Raw genomic sequence first — 16,137 nt, forward strand, 5'->3', positions numbered from 1 at the left:
GAGAGAGAGAGAGAGAGAGAGAGAGAGAGAGAGAGAGAGAGAGGACTTCCTTTCCTCCAACCCAGTGGTTCTCAGCCTTCCTAATGCTGTGACCCTTTAATATAGTTCCTCATGTTGTGGTGACCCCCAACCATAAAATTATTTTCATTGCTACTTCATTCTGTAAATTTGCTATTATCACAACTCGTAATGTAAGCATTTTTAGAGAGAGGTTTGCCAAAGGGGTGGTTAGCCCCAGGTTGAGAACCACTGCCCCAACACCTCGACCCTCAGTGGAGGGAGCTAGAGGGACGTATATGGGCCCATGGAAGTCCTGCCTTAGATCAGCCCGTGGGCCATGTGAGATCAAGGTGCACAGAGTGGATGGCCTTCCAGACAACATGGAATAGTGGCCCCTAAAGTAACCCTGGACCTCCCCATCTCACCCTTCTGTCATAAACCTTCCTGGTGGTCAAGCAAGTTCTGCCTTTGTTCCTTAGGCCTTTGAGCAAACTCTAGATTTGTTGTCAGTGGCAATGCAGCACCCCCACCTTCTGACTACTTCAGAGGAGCCAGGAAGGCTCAGTTCATCTCGGAAAGGAGGGCATCCAGGCCATTGCTCTGCTCTGCAGACAGTAGCTGGCCACAAGGTAAAGGGTCTTTAAGATAGCAGGAAGTGGGCAGGAGAGCCCAAACCCCACTGCCCCATTCTGTGCAGACTGGAGCCCCCTAACCTGTCCCAGAAGGAGGAATCTGGATGATTCCCTTGGGTAGGAGTCTCCAGGGGTGGTGGGGAAGGGCACCCTATGGGAGAGGAAAGCAGCCCTGGGGCCAGGGAGGGATAGAATGACTACTTTGGGTGGTGGAGCTGAAAGAACCGTCTTGGGGCAGCAGGGGGGGGGGTGAGGAAGGAGTGTAAGGAGTGCCCTGCAGAATGGGGTGTTGGTGAGGAGGCAGGGCAGGCCCTGCAGAAATCTGATCCCCTTCTAATCTGGTTTGCCAACCGGTCAGACCACCACTATAGGCCTTCGAGCAACCCCACCTGGCAGGCCTCAGAGAGCACTGGGCACTGGGACCATGACGGGGACCTGGATGGTGCTGTTGGTACTGGTATTGGCCACCTGCGGGGAGCTTGGTGAGCATGGGGGAGCATGGGGGAGCGTGGGGTGGCAGGTTTTGTGCTTCCTGGGACCGTCCTCAGAGAGGGTACCTAATGGGGTGGGTATTAGAGAAGAAGGCAGAGCTGGACAGATCAGGTGGGCAGAAGCCAGTGGCAAAGTCCGAGGTACCAGCTGGGAGCCACAGGATATTAGCATGTTTTCTAGGGAAAGTCTTTGAGATGGAGGACAGGGGAAATCTGGGACATTGGGGCAGACTGTCAGGCACTCTGGTCATGTAGAGGGGGAAAGTGGATCCAGAAATATCCAGAGATGGGGTAACCATGAGTGGAGGAGAGGGGAGACCTGGAACACTGGGACAGATTGTCTGGGAGTCTGGCTACAACAGAGATGTAGAGGGGGAAAGCGGACCCAGAAATATCCAGAGATGGAGTGACCACTGGACTCAGGGTTTAAGAGAACACAAGATGTCTATAGAATGCTGGCACTCAACTAGTTAGGTGCTCCGTGGTGTGGATTAAATCCAGGCGGTCCCGCATCTCCAGAGATTGAATTGGCCAGGGGCAGAAGCCCTACCAGGTCACTGGGTGAGAGGGGAGATAACTTTCCTACAAATCTGGATTGCTTGGACCAGTTGGAGACAGTCAAGCATACTGGGGCCCCCGGGATTGGGGCTGGGATGTTGGCAAACAATGTGTAGTACCTTCCAGCCAGGCTCTAGAACTGCACCCCCCCCAGTCAGGGGGGCACCTTTGCCAAGCTGGCACCTATGAGCTTCTAGGTGCAGCTTCCACACAGTGCTCCAAGGATCTGCTTGCCCGAGCCCAGGACAGGCGGCCCTTTAGCAGGACAGTTAGTGATGAGAAAGTGGAATGGCAGCTGCCTTAAAAATGTCTGCATAAGCTGGGCGGTGGTGGCGCACGCCTTTAATCCCAGCACTCGGGAGGCAGAGGTAGGCGGATCTCTGTGAGTTCGAGGCAAGCCTCGTCTACAAAGGGAGTTCCAGGACAGGCTCCAAAGCTACAGAGAAACCCTGTCTCAGAAAAAAAAAGAAAAAGAAAAATGTCTGCATAAAACTGGCCTGGCCTGTGGCTGTGTGTGTGTGTGTGTGTGTGTGTGTGTGTGTGTGTGTGTGTGATCATTTCAAAGTAGCTGTCCTCATTCTGGCTCCAAACTGAGCCCACTGTTCCAAGGCACATTCTGTAAGTGTTTTCTGTAAGACCCTAGTTCAATGGTCATGGTATCATCCCTGAGCTTGGTTAGCAGGCAGTTGGCCCCTGGCTAGTGCCCTGGTCTCCTTATACTAAGCCTCCGTGGCAGAGCTGGGCATTACCCGCAGGCGGTTTCTGGAGTTTTGGAATAGCGAGGCCTGTTCACTGTCCTCCTGTCGCCTCTCTCTCAGCTATGGCCTTGAAGTGCTATACCTGTCAGGATCCTGTGAGTGCGTCCAACTGTGTCACCATCACCACCTGCCACATCAACGAAAACATGTGCAAGACCACGCTCTACTCCCGGGAGATTGGTCAGTAGGTTCCGGATGAGACAGAACTGGGGTCCAACGCCACAGTCCCTCCAGACCAGCCATCTTGGCCAGCTGGGATCTCACCATTCCACCATTTCCACTAGAAGACTTTCTGTCCCAGCCATCAGGCCTCCCTCTTTTCCCTTCTCCCCTTGTGATGGGAGGCACTTGCTGTTGGTTGGAAGCCCGTGGGAAGGGCTGGCTGGCTTGCGGCTTGGGTTTTACATTCTGTGTTACATAGAAATCACCCTACAGACCAGTGCAAGCTGCCACAGGTGCCCTTTGTATGTCCCAGGCACTCAGTGGTCCTGATGAAAGGGGAATCTAGGCCAGTAGGGTGGGTGAGCCTAGAGCAGGTGACCGCTGGGCTTGGGGCACAGAGGCAGTACAGGACTGACTAGTCTGGTTGACACTTTTTGCATCCTACAGTGTTCCCTTTCTTGGGGGACTCCACGGTGACCAAGTCCTGTGCCAGCAAGTGTGAACCCTCAGACGTGGATGGCATTGGCCTAACCCGGCCAGTGTCCTGCTGCAATTCCGATCTATGCAATGTGGATGGAGCACCCACCCTGTACAGTCCCGGTGGCCCGGTCCTTGCCCTGGCACTTACCTTTCTCCTGGAACTCCTTCTGTAAAACCACGGCTATCTGGCTCTACCCCCTTATCCCTGGCAGCCCCGTTCCCTGATGCCTTGAAGAAGTACAATGGCCAATCACATCAGCCTCTTGAGTCTCCTTTCTGGGTACTGATCTGCCTTCCTACGTCTGACTCCATCTCCATCCCTGTTATTCTCTCCTGTATCCTAAAGTTTAAAATCGTAAGCAAAGACAGTCACCAGGCTTGGAGCACCCATGCAGATCAGGTGATTGATATCTTCTAGGTCTTAGGGCCTGAGGGGAGCTTGACAAGTGGGCAGAGGCTGGGATAGAGAAGCTCATCAGCAAGACTCCTCTTCTCCCGCTGGAGCCCCCCTCTCTCCTCCCTGACCTGCAGATGGCTCTGTTGGCCCTCACAGGCATCTCCTCCCTTACCTTCCCTGCTCTAGGGCTCAGCTAACCATTGCCCCAATCTTTGACCCCAGACCCAAGGATCTTCCTCTTGGTCATAACCTCCAAGGGTAGCTCTGGTCACAGGCTAGGGTCCCCTGACCAAGTGCCATTGAAGATACTCCGTACCTGGAGAAGAGGCTCTCTGCTCTTGTGACTTGGGGGTCCCCACCCTTGTCTCATGGGGAGCTCTTCAGTCCTGGGCCAGTTCCCAGGGTCAGGGCTCTGACAGTCTAGTGAGACCCACCATAAGTCTTGGGGTACAACCAATCCCAAGCATCATGGCTTTTTGACTGGAGGCCTCTGAAAGAAAAAGAGGAGTAGAGACTTCTAGACTGTGGATAACGAAAATCTACAATTATTTTGCTAGCAAAACATCTGGGTGATTCTGACATTGTCAACGGGGGGTAAGGGACGTGATCCTGTCATCACATGACACTTTCTCGTTTGACTTTTCTTGCTTACCATGAGTCTTCACAAATGTACAGGCACCCTACAGACCACCACAGAGACTGAGGACACAGCCCATCTGTGATGAGAGATCGTGGCTATGACCAGAGAGCAGGGCTCAGTTTATAGACAGAAAGCAAGGCTCAGTCTATGACCACAGATTAAGTCCCTGTTTATAAACAGGGATCTTTCTAAAACTAGGGTGAGTTTTAACGCTGACCCAGGACAGCACCCAGTGTATTGCCCTGAAAGTGGTTCAGTTGACCACTTTTGCCCAGGTATAGGTCATGTGGAACCCATAATGTTCTTTGACCTCAACCTCATTAACTGTGAGTCTCTCTTCCAGAGACTTGTCCCTGTCTTTGGACCAGCTAAATCCAAGTCTGTCAGTCAGTCCCCTCTCTACTTCACTGGTCAGAAGTGAGGGGCTTCAGCAGGTCCCCATCCTGGTCAAGGGCCTGAACACTGTGGAGATCCAGAAAGTTTAACAGCTGATAGGAAGCAGATATGGCAGAGTTTGGCCTGATGGGCTCTGACTTTAGCTGGAAGAAGATTCAGCTCTAGGCAGAGAAGGGAAAAATGTTTTGGGTGTCCAGTGGCCCACACCAACCTAGGGCTAGTAGTACGGTAAGTTTCAACCCTTTCCTGGAGCCTGATAGCTCCAGCACATGCCACAACACCATCCCTCTGGCCTTAAAATCAGAAGGAAACAGACCACCTGTTTACATCCCCAGCCTTGCTCTTGCCCTGAGCAGGGAGCCACACTTAAGTTCCCCAGCAACATGATCAGAGACAGAGGGCTTTCGGGGAGTAGGGGTGGTCCTGAAAGGAGGTGAGCTCTTCATCCCTGGGGTTTCCAGGCCTGTGACAACTGAGTTCTGCAAAAGGCTACAAGAAAAACCATGTGTACCTTGGGGAGAGGCCAGTCCGAGTCTAGGCAGGGATACAGATGGCACTATCCTAGATCTCCTTGGAAGAAATAACACACCTCGGACTTCAACTGTCCACAAACCCCACCACTCATCCATCCATCCTCTCGTCCCTCTATCGCCCCATCCATCCATTCTCCCATCCATTTGTTCTATTATTGATTGATTTCCATACATCTTATAGTTTCTCATTCAACCATGATCCTATCTGTGTATTCATCCTTTATTTTACACATTCACCCATCATCTTATATACCCACCTATCCATACACTTAACCACAACAAATCCTTCCACCCATCTCTCCTGTCATCTAACCATCATCTTCTCATCCATACACCCATCCATTCTCCAGCCTTTCACCTAATCATCATTTCATCTCCAAATCCATTTTTTGAAACAAAGTTTCATTCAGGCCAGAATGGTTTCAAAAACTCATTTTGGAGCTCAAGATGACCTTGAACTCTTGAGTCTCCTGCCTCCATTTTCTAAGTACCACTGTACCTGGTGGCTACCCATTCTTTAATCTATTCATCCACTTGCCCATCCCATCCATCTTACCTACCATCTGTCCACCATCCACCCACCCATCCTGTCTTTTTAATTATCCATTCATTTACCCATCCACCCACCATTCCATCTATCTACCTACCATTTTATTCATCTTCCACTCATCCATCTATCTTCTCGTACCATCCATCTATTCTATTATACATCCATCCATTCATCCTCTTTCCATCCCTCCTTTCCTCCTCCAGCAAATGCTCTCAACAGGTCTGGGCTGGGAGTGAGAAGGGACTTAGAGCAATGGAAAACTGTTCCTCCACGTGCAACGCCCATACTCCAGCAAGAGGCAGGAAGGGCAAGCATCACGTACATCCATCCATCCATCCATTGTTCCTCCACGTGCAACGCCCATACTCCAGCAAGAGGCAGGAAGGGCAAGCATCACGTACCAAGGGGTGGAGCACTCTGTCCTGAAGGCAGCAGAAATCCAGAAGTTTCTAAGAAGAGTAGCAAGTGGTGTGATTTGCATTTTAGCCAGCACCTTTCCGTGGAAGACAGAGGGTATGGCCAAGGAGGAGGAGCCAGACTCCCAGAAACAGACAGGGTGATCTGGCAGACAGCTAGGACTAGACAGTGGCCAGCTGAATTGGAAAGAACAGGCACAGGCCATGGTTCCAGCTTGCATAAAAGCTGGGGATTGACTCAGTGCCTGGAAAGACCTGGAGAGGGACCTAGGGGTCCCTGTCAGGGTAGGTGCAAGAGAGATAATTTTGAGGAATCTTGTCAGAGCCTCTGTTGGTTTCTGCAGGCAGTCCTGGTTGGCCTAGGCAGGTTTTACACACATTCCCTCATTTCAGCATCCCAGCAACCCCAAGGGCTAGGACCGTCATCATTCCAATTTAAAGATTAGAATGGCTCAGAGAAATGACTGGCCCGGGGCCACATCACAGCATCTGTAGCATTCAGGTCCATGGAGAAGCTCTGTCCCAGGCTGGGAAGGGTGAGCCAGCGTTCTAAGTCACACATTATCCTGTGCTGGGCTCAAACCTGGTCTCCGGGTTCTACACCCGGGACCAGTGGTGAGGGTGTGGACTCACACAAAGAAGCTACGAAACAAGGACATAAATTCTGCCCTGCCCAGCAGTGTCAACCCAGACACAATGCTGCCTTCCCAACCCTACCACTGGGGGAGTGGGGCTAGAGGAGAAGCATGGTCACCCACAAAAATGCTATGTGCCCCCTTCTGCTTGCTGTTCCACCCAGCAACTTCCCTGCCATCACTGACCTGTGATGTCAGCCCTCCATCCCAAAGCCACGACAAGCAAGCCCTTCAGGCAGCCTTGGGTCAGCGTCATGGCAGTATGTCCTGTCCTCAGTTCACAAGCCTGCACTGCTCATCAGCTGTCTCCCCAGCCCTGGGCTCTGCATTTACCTGCACTGTGGTACAAGGGGCCTTCCAGGGCCATAAAGACCCACTTTTGCTAAGCACGGTAGAGCAGATGCTCATCTGCCCAATTTACAGATGAAAGAGGGGGAGACCAGAGTGGGTGCCTGGTGAGCAGGCCTGGGTCACCCAGCAGGCCAGCTCTAGGCTCAGTCTCCCAGGCTTCAGAACCAGACATTCCCTGGCTCTTCTCCCAGCCTCTAGGTGTGGTCTGTGGACAGAGCCCCAGGGATGAGCAGCCCCACTATTTAACTGGTAGGAACTACAGCCCTTCCCTCTGCAAGCCACGCCTTCTCTTTACTTTCATGCAAACCTTGTATGATAGCCTCACCCTACAGTGCCAGGTCACTTCTTCCCCAGAAACCCAGGGAAACCAAGGGAAACCAAGGTCTGAAAGGACAAGGGGGTCACCCCAAGGCTACACATAGGAAGACCTGAAAGGCCAAAAGAAAATCTCAAGGAGCCTGGCCCAGAGCTCCTTCTCGATTTCCCATTCTGTCACAAGGTCAGGTTCTAACTCTGCTGTGACAGTCTGTAACAGTTGGCCCACTCACCAGCCCCTGACAGAGGAACACATGTAGGCTGTCAGCCTACCTATGTAGTCACCCATCACCTATTTTAGGATAAGTATTATCCATTCATGCACCCATCTACCCATCCACCCATCTACCCATCCATCCACCCATCCACCTATCCATCCATCCATCTACCCCCACCCCCCACACCCATCCACCCATTCACCCATCCATCCATCCATCCATCCATCCATCCATCCATCCATCCATCCATTCGTCTGTCCATCCACTCACCCACCCACTCATCCACCCATCCGTCCATCTATCCGTCTGTCTGTCCATCCATCCATCCATCCATCCATCCATCCATCCATCCATGTCATCCATTCATCGTGCATTCATCCATCTACTTGTCCATCCATCACCCATCCTCCACCCATCCTCCACCCACCAATCTACCTGTCTTTTCACCATCTTTTCCTTCCTTCATCAGCCTACCTCCTATCCACCCACATGGGCACACATTAGAACCTTGGAGAACAGAGAAAAGGCAGAGACCTCAACTGGGGAGGGATATGGAGGATGAAGGCCTAGGTGGCATGAGTCAGTGTGCCCATGATGTGACAGGAAAAGATATAGAAAGTGGGGAGAGGATGTCAGTTCGGGAGAGGGTAGCGGGAGGAGGAGGAGTCCTGTTGCCAGGACTGAAGGCAAGAAGCTCAAGCTTGGTCAAAGTCATTCATTAATGGCCAGGGGTCTGGCCGTTGTGGTTAGTCTAATGCCTCATATCCACTCAGACCTCACCAGCCACTCCCTGCTTTCCACACTGGCTCAGCCCCTACTTTGTGAGTACACAGCAGATCAGTCTTGAGTACCAACTAGGTAGATGGGGCTACAGCTTCTGTGAGGCTTTCTGGATCAGGCAGACCTGAGGCAGCCTTGCACAGGGGTCCTCAGGACTGGGGCTATCTGGCCTATTGGGTTCACTCAGACATAGTTGAGGCAAGAGGCTCAACAGAGGGCCAATTGAGCCAAGCCCAGGACAACAGGGCAGGGTGTCGAGTGCTGGAGGTTTGCCAGCAGAAGTAGGGCCAGGGCTCCCAGACAGGGGCTCCCAAGAAGTCCATAGAGGTACCCCACCCCAGGGTGGTAAGTGATGATGGCTCCCATCCACCACCCATATCCCTAGCCCTGTGCCACCCTATTGAGTCACGCCGGCCCTGACAACACCCAGGAGCCAAAGCCGGAGGCTGAGTATAAATCCTCAAACACGAGGCCAGCCAGGGTTCCCAGCTCCCGAGCACTGAAGAATGGCCTTTCACTGGGCCACAAGGCTGCTGCTCTTGGTAGCCTGGAGCGTGGGCTCTGGTGAGTGGCTGAGAGTGCGGCTAGCATGGAGAGTCGGCTGTGGGCCTCAGTTTACCCCCATCTCCTAATGAGAGAGGTGCTGGGAGGCTTTATGGCCAAGGCATCCTCTGGACCCTTCATGAGCCTCCTGAGTGTTAGATCTCAACTTTGCCCTGGGACAGGCGTCATGGCCATGGCCTGTTCTCCAGGGAGGGAGACAGACTTAGATGGTGGACGCGGTGTTTGAGTCTGTCAGTCAGTCATCTGGGCCTTGAAGAATCTCAGGAGGTCACATTCATCCACATCTACCTGGCTCCAGTATGGGCTCCTGGAGCTAGGTGGTGAGACTGTGCCCACCCCCAACCCTTGACAGGTGAAGCCTTCAAGTGCTACACCTGTGAGCAGCCCACAGCCATTAACTCCTGCAAGAATATTGCTCAGTGCAAGCTGGAAGACACAGCCTGTAAGACCATACTGGAGACAGTGGACGGGGGTAAGGCTGGGTTCAGGCAAGGGTTGGTGGGGGGGTTCACCTGGGGTCAGGTTTACCTCCCCACCATGCTTCTCTCATCCACCATTGTTCTGCTCCACCTAGGAGGCAGAGGGGTAGAATGATGTGTGTGCGCATGCGTGTACTTAGAGGGACAGCCCCTTACGTACCCGCACTGAGACAGTAGCGTGGGGATAAGGGGAGTGGGGATGGCTCTGACAGGGTTTGCTACTGTGCCTTGGGCTAGAGCCCCACTCAGATGTGTATATGCTCCACAGAGGCTGCTGGTAATATGCCACAGCTGGGGGTTGAGCAGATCTGGGATGCGGGTTGCAGGAGGGGTTTGAGAAGCAGGACGATACGGAAGGGTTCACAGAGTGCGACGGAAGCTGTGGTGGCTTCATGTGCTGGTGTCTGCCCATCCTGCAGAGTTCCCCTTCAACCACAGTCCTATGGTGACCCGCTCCTGCTCCAGTTCCTGCCTGGCCACCGACCCTGATGGTATCGGGGTTGCTCACCCTGTCTTCTGCTGCTTCCGTGACCTCTGCAATTCAGGGGAGGCAGGCTTGGTTCCAGGCCTCTAGCCACACAGGCAGCCTTGTTCCTCTTGTATCTGTTCTCCTGGCAGGGCCCGGTGCTACTGCAGTCATCTCTGCCTGCACGGCTCTGTGAGCAGAGCTCACGGGGCCTCAGGTCGCTCACTCTGTCCCCCAAAATTGTGGAAAATAAAATAAGCCGAGGATAAAGGGGCATCTGTCCTTGCTGGGCACTGGGAATCCAAAGAGTTGGCCTGCAGCGAAGACAGGCTGTATTTTGAAATGTTCCGGGCCCCTGACTTTCATTCTCATGCAGGACTTTTTTTTTTTTTCATATCTCGGATGAAGAGACACAGACCTAGGGGGAGAAAGGCCTCCTGGGTCACCCTTTCTGCACACTAAGCCCATCTCAGTCCCTAGTACCCAAGAGCTCTGGTCTTGTGGCGCTGCTTCCCCTCACCAGTGTAGCCTCTGGCTGTCCCTTCCACCGTGTTCTGCCATCTGTGAGGCATGTGGCAGCTGTGGGGCCTGGATGACTCAGGTACTAACGCTGCATCGCTGAGTACTCCCTGGATTCTCCCAGCTTGGTAGCCATGGCCCTGGAGTCCCATTGGCAACCAGGACTGGAAGGAAGAAGGTAGCAGGCAGTTCAACAGACTGCCAGGGCAGAAGAGAACTGACATTCTCTGCTGCCAACCTGCCCCGCTGAATCACCAGCTAACACCATTTCTATGGCCAACTCCATACCTGCAGTGCCCCTATGGGGCAATTCCCCTGCGCCACAGCTTAATCTCAGAAAGCCTCTTGAGCTCTTGATTTGGAGGCCAGAAGCCAGGGATATCCGCGCACTGTGGTGACTGGGCAGATGTCACCCACTAGTGGAGTAACTGGGGTACTGCCTCAGCCCTCTTCACAGATGCAGAGGTGGGAATGAGAGAACCTAGTCAAGCCTAATTCTGGTCCTGAGTCCATGGGGAGGCAGGAAAGCTGTGGGTTAGCATCTGAGGCGCCAGCTCCCTGAGCCACAAGCTCGGTTCATTTACCTGGTCCCCAATGACAACAGAGACCTGCAAAAGTCCTTGCCTCATGGTTGACCTTGAAGCTACCCAACTATGAACATACCCCGATGCAAGACTACACATCTAGGTCATTAAGCAGGAAACCCCACATCCAGGCTATGTGCCCCCTCCAGCCCTGGAGACAGAGACACACGAGCCCCACCTTGCTCCTACTGGAGCACTTCCCACCTGAAGTCCCCGTGGGCCTGTCGCCATAATTCACCCAAGGATCCCTACCTCCAGATTACACTTGGCCCTTTCTTCTCTGCACATCTCCTGCCCTCTAACGCCACTAAGGGCAAAAGCCTTCTTCAAAGCCCCTGAAATCAAGGTGATGTGTAGCCACCCACGTGCCTACGGGTTCAGGGCAGGCTCAGGGCTCAGGGCGGGAAGTGTAGAAGGCAGAGGTGCAGGACAGGTCTTCCCAGCTGCAGATTACTGACACAACCTCTCCACCCCTCCCTACCACTGAGTGCCCATTTAAAATTAACCCACTCCTTTCCAGGCCCTCATGCCTCCGGACTGTGCAGGGTAGAGCAAAGACCTCCCCCACCCCGCCCCCATAAAATACTTCTCTAAGTCCTGAGGATCCTACTCGTCCTACCCACAAAGGGCATGAAGAACGCAGTGCAGCCTGCACCCTACTTTCCTCCTGACTTCCTGGGACTCTAAGTTGGGCCGGGTACACGTAACTGGGGTTGCAATATTCACAGGCTGGGGATAGACAAGGAGGGGCTCGGGGTAGGAAGGCCAGCTGGGGTTCTAGCCTGCTCACTCTTGGCCTCAATCCCATGACTCATCAGGCTCAGCCCGACGTTCAGAGGCACCCTATGCCACCCGTGTTCCTCCAGAAGAGGGAGCAGGTAGGTCTGTGCAGGGGTGGCAAGGCTGCAGAAATAAGAACCCCACACACACTATACATGCCTTTTAAACATTTTAATCTTGTGCTTTCTTTAAATAAAACAGATTGCAGCTTCCCCTTGATAGCACTAAGGCAAGCATAGTAGCATGGGGGTGGGTAGGGGGTGCGGGTGAGGGTCCTGGCATCACTGAAGCTCTTGGCTCTGGCTCCAGGTATGGTTCCCAGAGAGGTAGCAAGGAGGCAGTGCCTAGCTCCAAGCAGCTGCCCCCTCCCCTGAGCTGACAGGGCAGGTACTCAGCATAGTCATGGGACCCCTCACATACACCAGGGCTCCTGGCCCCGGTGACCTGGCTAGACAGGATACATCCTCTTAGAGTTGTGGGTATCATCAGAATCATAGCCAAGAATCTGCTTCCACTTGCCCTTCTGAGTTCTAAGGGGCCCTCGGGCTGGTCCTGGCCTATCTTCCCTGCTATAAGGTGACCCTCCAGAGGGTCCACTGTCCCTGAGTAAGCTGCAGGCCCCAGCCACACCCTGGACTACCCTGGCCTGCCTGATTACAAGCATCCCTGACTTTGGGCTCTGTGCTGGCCCTTCTGCTCCAGGAGCCTGCTCATCTGGGCACACTAGAACAGTCAGGCTATAGGGACCCAGGAGGCAGATCTGGGCCAGGACAACAATGTCCACCCCAACAGCTGCCCAAGAGGAGTTAAACACAGAGGAGTTGAGTCAAGCGGGTTAAAAGGAGCCAGGCTTGTCCAAGGCCACTCCGGCTAGGAGTGCAACCCAGGCGGCCCATTCTATGGAATGGACTGGCTGACAGGCAGGGCAGGGAGGGGCGCAGGTGTGGCAGTCACTGGTCCTTTTTGGTGTCGCTGAGGCCACTCTCAGCACGGAGCAGCTGGCTGCTGGTCTCATTGTAGGCGATCCAGTGCTTCAAGTCTTCTGGCAGCTCAGGGGGCTCCACCTGGAGGGGGACAGGAAGCTAAGTCTCCAGAGAGCCAACTGCTGCTGTGTGTTGAAAGAAAGGCACAACAGGGGGACAGCCAATCAGGCTGCTGCCCTCCTGCCTCTGGACCTCTGATTATTTCATGTTCCATCCTGTGACTCTGCAGGAACCACGCCCCGTTATGACACCTGCCCAGTACCTCCCAAATTTCCTCTAACCTATTTTCTCCTTCCTAGTTCTTTCTATCCCATGCTCTTTGGCCAGGCCTCATCAGCAGGGCCATGCTTGAGGCTTGTCTCCAGAGCCAGGCAGAAGCCTGTGAAGCTGGCTGGTTGACAAGCTACCAGCTACCTGGGGGAAAAGCAGGATGAGGGGCAGGGCATAGGTAGGCACACTCCTCCAGGAGTGCCAGACAAGGCTGCTTCCCGTGAGTCCTTGCAGTTGGGTGCTGAGGGCTGAGGGGAGAAGCTGAGCAGAGGTTCCTACCTCTCATGGTAAGTGCCACACAGCAGGTGGGAACTGCTGGCCCACAGCCTGGGTACACTCTGCTCTGGATCTATAGTCGGGGCTACCCCTTCCTAGCCTGTGGCCCGCAGACTAGCCCCACCTTAGCCTCAGCCTGTCTTGAACCACATCTGCCTCTCCCTGGGACCCAACCCGACCCAAGATACAGTCCTGTAACCAGGGAAACTCCCAGGCAACCCCAGGCCTCCAGCTGAGCTGGGATGCCTGCCTGCATTGGTTGAGCCTCCTCCACACTGTCACCGCTAACTGTGACTGCACCTCCAGTCCCCTCACCCCTCGCACGAATTGTACCAACCAGCCCCCTAGGAGTTCATGACTCAACAAAGACAGGAGGAAGCCAGGGCGCCTTGTCTACCAGCAGTCACTGAACAGACTGGGCAAACTGCCCACCATCTCTCTGAGTGTTCCCCGGCAGATATAGCTCCTAAGCACTGATGTAAGGCCTGAGAGGGTACAAATAGGGTGGGGCATGCCCTGGCACCTTTCAGGAGCCTGCCTTGGCAACCATCACTACCCTGGTTGTCTCCAGGGTCACAGTTGCCATACTGAAGGAGCTGGCTCTTGCCACCATGCTGGAGGACTGGGCCCTGGGGAAGGGCTTTGGGTCCCAGGAGGTATAGGACTCTTCCCCATCAAACCTTGGAAAGACACAAGGCTTGTGGTCTCCCGAGGTCAAACCAAACCCAGGATACTCAGCTGCAAGTTGTATAAAGGAGGGTCTCAGGTCCACTGGAATTCCCAGCAACTGCCTCTAACTGACCATATTTTTATCCCATGCTCAAAAAGAGGCACCTGTCAGAGACTAGAGAGGGTGACTCAGCACTCTAGATAACACAGAACTAGAACTCAGACTCCAAGAGACGTGGGCTGGGCATCTCAGTTCTGGAAGAGAGGAAGAGAGGAGAAACCCTGCGGGGGGGGGGGCAGGTTCAAAACTGGCTACGCCTGACTGTAGTCTTAATTCATAGATGGTGAGCACTCCAAGGGGTGCACCAGTGTGGACCCAGAGGAAAAGTGCAAAAGTGTTCCTATACAAGACCAGTCCCAGAACTTCAAAGAGGTCTTCCTCGTGGGAGGGGGCTCGGAGTTGCACAGGGCTGGGGCATCGGGGTGGGGCTGCTCACCCTGCGCTTGCACAAGTGCTGTACTACGCGATCCGGCGTGGTGCCCAGCACGTGCTGCCGGGAGCGCAGCAAGGCGCACAAGAAGCTGTCGCGAAGGCTGACAAAGCGCGCCTCCACGTAGAAGGCGCGGTCGTCCCAGCCTAGCAGGCGAGTGCGCACCTCGAATGGCTCAAACAGGCGCAGCGAGCGACGATAGCGCGCGCACGAGGCGGCCAGCACCGTGTGCCCGCCGAGGTCGCGCAGCGCCCCCAACACACCGCAGCGGGTCAGGTGCGCGGCACGTGCCACGTCGGCTTCGCGCAGGTAGCGCGCATTGTTCATGTGCAGGAGCAGGTCCAGATCTGATGGCAGTACCCGGCCGGGGTACCGCTGCTCGGCCAGCAAGTCGCGGACGCGCGGCTGCAGCAGGCGTGCGCGCAAAACCGCACACGGCACGCGCACCAGGTACCAGCCGTCCAGCAGCGCGAAGAAGGCAAGAGCCAGGGCTAAGAATGCCACCAGCAGCCCCAGCATCTTGGCAGTGGGCACCTGGTACCCAGGAACCCCTGTAACCAGGTGCCTGCAGTGGGCCTGCCCGGGAGCTTGGGAGCTCCGGGAACCGCTTGGAGCGCACCACCTCTTCCAGCGGTTGGAGGGGGAGGCGCTCCGGAGGCATCAGCGCCTACGGCTGGAGTCGCGCGCACGCTCGGTCATATCCACCCGGCGCGCGCTCTTGGTGGTGTGTTCCGCGTCCTCCGCCAGAGCCGCTTTCGGTTTTCCCGGGGCGGGGCGCAGCTGGACGCGCGGAGCAGTACAGCGCCACCTCGCCGCCACGCTCGGAGCTGCAGGTGCAGGAACTACAGGGAAGCCTGCTCTCCCTCCCGCAATCCAGTCGCTCAGATGAGCTTAGCCAAAGATTTCCAGAACTTCCCTGGAGCAGCTGAGGAACTTTGTAAGGCAAACGGACAAGGCATCGCTAAAGATGCTGCTTCTACGAGGCTGCTCGTGATCCACAAGCCTGTCCAGGCATCCCCCCCTTCCGCAAGGCCCCTGGGGCATTCGCTCTGGTTTAGAGAGAATTAGACCCCATCTCTTGAGTGCCTTTCAGTCCCAGTCTGCAGCCACACTATTTGTCCCCAGCACTCGGGCCGTGTCCACCAAAAATCTTGATCATCCTAAGTGCACCCCCAATAATTCCCTCTTTACCCCCTTTAAAAAATATTTACTTATTTATTATGTATACAATATTCTGTCTGTGTGTATGCCTGCAGGCCAGAAGAGGGCACCAGACCCCATTACAGATGGTTGTGAGCCACCATGTGGTTGCTGGGAATTGAACTCAGGACCTTTGGAAGAGCAGGCAATGCTCTTAACCTCTGAGCCATCTCTCCAGCCTCCTCTTTACCCTTTTATTTTTTTTTTTTATTTATTTATTTATTTATTTTTTGGGGGGGGGGTTTCGAGACAGGGTTTCTCTGTGGTTTTGGAGCCTGTCCTGGAACTAGCTCTTGTAGACCAGGCTGGTCTCAAACTCACAGAGATCCGCCTGCCTCTGCCTCCCGAGTGCTGGGATTAAAGGCGTGCATCTCTTTACCCCTTTTAATGCAAATAACATCCAAGATAGAGAAGTAGGGGCCTGGAAAGGACTGGCATGATGTACTAAGCTAAAGGTGCCAGTTATGGTTTGTGAAATGTCAGTCCCTTTCCTTCAGAGTAGGGGAAGATTTTGAGGTCCGGCCCGCTCTCCTGGACTTCGATA

At 54.4% G+C, this 16,137-nt stretch overlaps 3 protein-coding genes across 3 annotated transcripts; 2 read left to right on the forward strand and 1 right to left on the reverse strand.

The window, feature by feature from the left end:
* The first annotated feature begins 1,056 nt into the window (after positions 1–1,056).
* On the forward strand, positions 1,057–3,254 carry LOC101988638 (ly6/PLAUR domain-containing protein 2). The gene is made up of 3 exons (XM_005354505.2): positions 1,057–1,114; positions 2,500–2,619; positions 3,049–3,254. Exons 1-3 carry the CDS (start codon positions 1,057–1,059, stop codon positions 3,252–3,254), a joined length of 384 nt encoding a protein of 127 aa, XP_005354562.1.
* Positions 3,255–8,818: 5,564 nt separating this feature from the next.
* On the forward strand, positions 8,819–9,929 carry Slurp1 (secreted LY6/PLAUR domain containing 1). The gene is made up of 3 exons (XM_005354507.1): positions 8,819–8,876; positions 9,229–9,348; positions 9,775–9,929. The coding sequence occupies exons 1-3, from the start codon at positions 8,819–8,821 to the stop codon at positions 9,927–9,929; spliced, it is 333 nt and encodes a 110-aa protein (XP_005354564.1).
* A 1,937-nt stretch (positions 9,930–11,866) lies between these two features.
* Them6 (thioesterase superfamily member 6) lies at positions 11,867–15,016 on the reverse strand. Its single transcript, XM_005354508.3, has 2 exons — positions 14,400–15,016; positions 11,867–12,768 (listed from the first exon to the last, which is right to left on the reverse strand). Exons 1-2 carry the CDS (start codon positions 14,910–14,912, stop codon positions 12,655–12,657), a joined length of 627 nt encoding a protein of 208 aa, XP_005354565.1. The 5' UTR covers positions 14,913–15,016; the 3' UTR covers positions 11,867–12,654.
* Positions 15,017–16,137: the final 1,121 nt, after the last annotated feature.

Source organism: Microtus ochrogaster, chromosome 15 (genome assembly GCF_000317375.1).
Source record: "Microtus ochrogaster isolate Prairie Vole_2 chromosome 15, MicOch1.0, whole genome shotgun sequence".
Lineage (NCBI taxonomy): Eukaryota > Metazoa > Chordata > Mammalia > Rodentia > Cricetidae > Microtus > Microtus ochrogaster.

Bases quoted from the DNA above. Each gene is read 5' to 3' on its own strand.
- LOC101988638 (XM_005354505.2), top strand. From the start codon at position 1,057: ATGACGGGGACCTGGATGGTGCTGTTGGTACTGGTATTGGCCACCTGC. The intron at 1,115-2,499 runs GTGAGCATGGGG...CCTCTCTCTCAG, and splicing joins GGCCACCTGCGGGGAGCTTG to CTATGGCCTTGAAGTGCTAT. The intron at 2,620-3,048 runs GTCAGTAGGTTC...TGCATCCTACAG, and splicing joins GCTCTACTCCCGGGAGATTG to TGTTCCCTTTCTTGGGGGAC.
- Slurp1 (XM_005354507.1), top strand. From the start codon at position 8,819: ATGGCCTTTCACTGGGCCACAAGGCTGCTGCTCTTGGTAGCCTGGAGC. The intron at 8,877-9,228 runs GTGAGTGGCTGA...AACCCTTGACAG, and splicing joins AGCCTGGAGCGTGGGCTCTG to GTGAAGCCTTCAAGTGCTAC. The intron at 9,349-9,774 runs GTAAGGCTGGGT...CCCATCCTGCAG, and splicing joins ACTGGAGACAGTGGACGGGG to AGTTCCCCTTCAACCACAGT.
- Them6 (XM_005354508.3), bottom strand. From the start codon at position 14,912: ATGCTGGGGCTGCTGGTGGCATTCTTAGCCCTGGCTCTTGCCTTCTTC. The intron at 12,769-14,399 runs GTGAGCAGCCCC...GTCCCCCTCCAG, and splicing joins AGCACTTGTGCAAGCGCAGG to GTGGAGCCCCCTGAGCTGCC.